Genomic DNA, 3438 nt, shown 5'->3' with positions numbered 1-3438 from the left:
AAATATAGGTTTGTTTCAATTTCGCATAGATTAAAAATATATAATTAATGTAGTTGAAAATATAATTTTTCTTCCATTTTTTAAAATATATTCTTATATTAAATAATGATTGAAATACAAGTAATTCATATTTGTTGATAACAAAACATATTAAAAACGAACATATTAAATAACTAAAAGATTATTTATATTCTCGAGGAAAGTGACTTTATTCTTTTCATATAAACAATTACCAATAACATTCCATGAGTTGGACCCCCACCAAGCTGTGACGTGCAAAAACATTATCATGTTCCTCAGCCAGTGCCAATGGCATAGGAAAAAATGAGCACAATCACCACAACAGAGATTCCACCTTATCATCTCCCACCAGCAAACCACCTGACTGAGAATTTTCCCATCTCCCAGAAAACAATCTTGAATTTTCTAAACACAAAATGCAGCACTTCCATGGAAAACCTCGAGCAGGCTCATGCTTTAATCCTGAAAACTGATCATTTTCAAGACCATTATGTTGCAGGGACATTAGTGAAATGCTACGCAAATCCTCGATTGGGCAGCCTAGAGAGTTCAATCAGAGTTTTGGAACATGTACAAAATCCAAATGTTTTTGTATGGAATTGTATCATTAAAGGGTGTGTGGATAATAAAGAATTCTTTAAGGCCATCTGTTTTTATATTGGGATGGTAAGTGTAGATTCCAGGCCCAATAAGTACACATACCCCCCATTGTTTAAGGCCTGCATTGTAAAGGAACTTATTGCAGAAGGGATGCAACTCCATGGTCATATCATTAAACATGGTCTTAATGCAGATGGCCACATAATTAGTTCAGGAATTCGGATGTACGCATCTTTGGGACGTCTGGAGGATGCCCAAAACATGTTTGATGAAAGTGCACAAAGAGATGTTGTTTGCTGCAATGCCATGATTGATGGTTGTATGAAATCCCGAGATCTCGAATCAGCTAGGGAGTTGTTTGATGACATGAAGGAGAAGAATGTTGGCTCTTGGAATACAATGGTCTCTGGCTATGCTAACAATGGACAGATTGAGGAGGCTAAGAAATATTTCGATGAAATGCCAGAGAAGGATGAGGTATCCTGGAGTGCAATGATTGATGGTTATAGCAAAGGAAGGTATTTCAAGGAGGCTTTGGAAGTTTTCAATGCAATGCAAGGAGAGGAAATTAAACCTAGTAAATTTGTTCTTTCAAGTGTACTGGCTGCTTGTGCTAATGTTGGGGCTCTTGCTCAAGGGAAATGGATTCATGATTATGTTAGAAGGAATTCAATTCCATTGGATGCAGTATTAGGGACTTCTTTGGTAGATATGTATGCTAAATGCGGACGAATTGACTTGGCGTGGGAAGTTTTCGAGAAAATGAAAGATAAAGAAATTTTTTCTTGGAATGCAATGATTGGGGGACTTGCAATGCACGGCCGAGCAGAAGATGCAATTGAGCTCTTCGTGAAGATGTTAAGGCAAAACTTGAAACCAAATGATATCACATTTACAGCACTTCTAAACGCTTGTGCTCATACAGCATTGGTTGATAAAGGCCTAGAGTATTTCCATTCCATTGAACAAGTTTATGAACTAAAACCAACATTAGAGCACTATGGATGTGTCGTTGATCTCTTAGGTAGGGCGGGACTATTAACTGAAGCGGTCGGACTAATAAATCATATGCCAATGAAGCCAAATGCTGTTGTTTATGGCGCCCTTCTAAGTGCTTGCGGGATACATGGCAATGTTGATTTAGCGGAGAAAATCGGGGAAACCCTGCTTGAATTGGAGCCTGAAAACAGCGGTCGATATGCATTGCTGTCAAATATCTATGCAAAGGCAGGGAAATGAGATAATGTCGCAAAATTGCGAAAATCAATGAAAGAAAGAGGGATGAAAACTATCCCAGGAAGCAGCACGATTAATTTGAATGGCATTGTTCACGAATTTAAAGTAGGTGATTCGTCCCACCCACAAATAAATGATATCCATTTGATGCTGGAAAAGATCATTCAGAAGATTGGCCATGTGCCTGACACCTCACAAGTTTTGTTCGATATTAGTGAGGAAGAGAAGGAAACTGCACTTAGTTACCACAGTGAAAAGCTGGCAATAGCATTTGGAATACTAAATACTGCTCCAGGAACAACCATTTGTATTGTGAAGAACTTGAGGGCCTGCAAGGATTGCCACACAGCTGCCAAACTGATTTCTCAAGTGTACAAGAGGGAAATAATTGTAAGAGATCGAGTGCGATTTCATCATTTTAAGAATGGACAATGTTCTTGCAATGATTTCTGGTAGATGAAGATGGAGGACTAGTGGCAAAATAAAGATAGAATAGAGCCCATTTGGTTGACAAAAAGTCAGTTGCAAGTTTGACTTGTGAAATTTGGAAAATTGCACATTTAGTCTTTAGTGCTGTTGAACCACTTTATGTAAAAGTGGACACTCTCGAGGGGATTTACATTTTCCGATGAAGAAGTGATGATGAAATTCGAATCCTGTATCTTTGTCTAGTAGCATGTTAAAGGTTTATGTCATTAGATAAGGTTAAATGTATACCATTTAAATATAATTGTCAACAAGGCCTCTTACTTTCGTGTCCTCAAACTTTAAATATGGACTATTACATCTCCAACCTTTAGTTCCTCTTACTGTTGTGTTTGTTCACATATTTGAAATTTGGAATTTTAAATATGCAAATCAGTTTTCATATCTTTTATAGTGTGGGTGATGGTGATATTGGTTTTAGAGGAGGTAACAATGGTGGGGATAGGGCAGGCGCGGAGCTAGCACCTGGCCAAGGGTGCTGCCGCACGTGCTAGGACCGCCTGGTAGCAATCGCCAATCAGGTCGTTGCAGAAGTTGCAGAGCCGGTCGATTCGGAAGAAGAATTGAAGAAGACGAAGATGAAAGTGAAGAGCCTGTTTTTCTTTTTCTGGGTTTGGGCTTAGTGAATTGACTGTGAGTAATTGTTGGGCAATTGGGCCTCTTTTTGTTTAGCCCAATTCTAAAATGAAATAAACAAATGGTCCAATTTATCAACCATTGTCAATCGTGCAGCCAAGAATCCAAAATTCTTCCTTCTGTCCAATTCCCAAATGGTGGAAGCCTAAGTGCCAATTGCCAAACCCATTTCCTCCCTTCTCCTTTCTCCAATCCACATGACGCTACTGGCAGGCAGACTCCATCAAAGAAGAGGTAGCATCGACGACGCCACAAGGAGGAGGAGTCGCCGAAGCCAAGTGCCAACGACCGCTGCAGTGCCAAGTCGATTGCCATGAGTGAGTCCGTGAGATCGTGATTGCCGACTGCTGCTGCCGTTTCTGGGTTTCTCCTTTCTGCTTTCTTTGTTCAAGTTGGTGACTCTCTCTCAATTCTCCCTCTTTCTTTTTTTTTTTTTTTTTTTTTTTTTTTTTTTTTGGC

General features: G+C 39.4%; 2 protein-coding genes across 2 annotated transcripts; both read left to right on the top strand.

Annotated features, from left to right (window-relative positions):
• Positions 1–261: 261 nt before the first annotated feature.
• Positions 262–1890, top strand: LOC111378659 (pentatricopeptide repeat-containing protein At4g18840-like). The gene has a single exon (XM_023001889.1). The coding sequence runs from the start codon at positions 325–327 to the stop codon at positions 1858–1860; it is 1536 nt and encodes a 511-aa protein (XP_022857657.1). The 5' UTR covers positions 262–324; the 3' UTR covers positions 1861–1890.
• Positions 1664–2666, top strand: LOC111378660 (pentatricopeptide repeat-containing protein At1g08070, chloroplastic-like). The gene has a single exon (XM_023001890.1). The coding sequence runs from the start codon at positions 1888–1890 to the stop codon at positions 2311–2313; it is 426 nt and encodes a 141-aa protein (XP_022857658.1). The 5' UTR covers positions 1664–1887; the 3' UTR covers positions 2314–2666.
• Positions 2667–3438: the final 772 nt, after the last annotated feature.

The sequence above is a fragment of the Olea europaea genome, unplaced genomic scaffold (assembly GCF_002742605.1).
Source record: "Olea europaea var. sylvestris unplaced genomic scaffold, O_europaea_v1 scaffold1849, whole genome shotgun sequence".
Lineage (NCBI taxonomy): Eukaryota > Viridiplantae > Streptophyta > Magnoliopsida > Lamiales > Oleaceae > Olea > Olea europaea.
The sequence above is the reverse complement of the archived record's forward strand: the minus strand, read 5'-3'. Positions and strand labels throughout refer to the sequence as shown.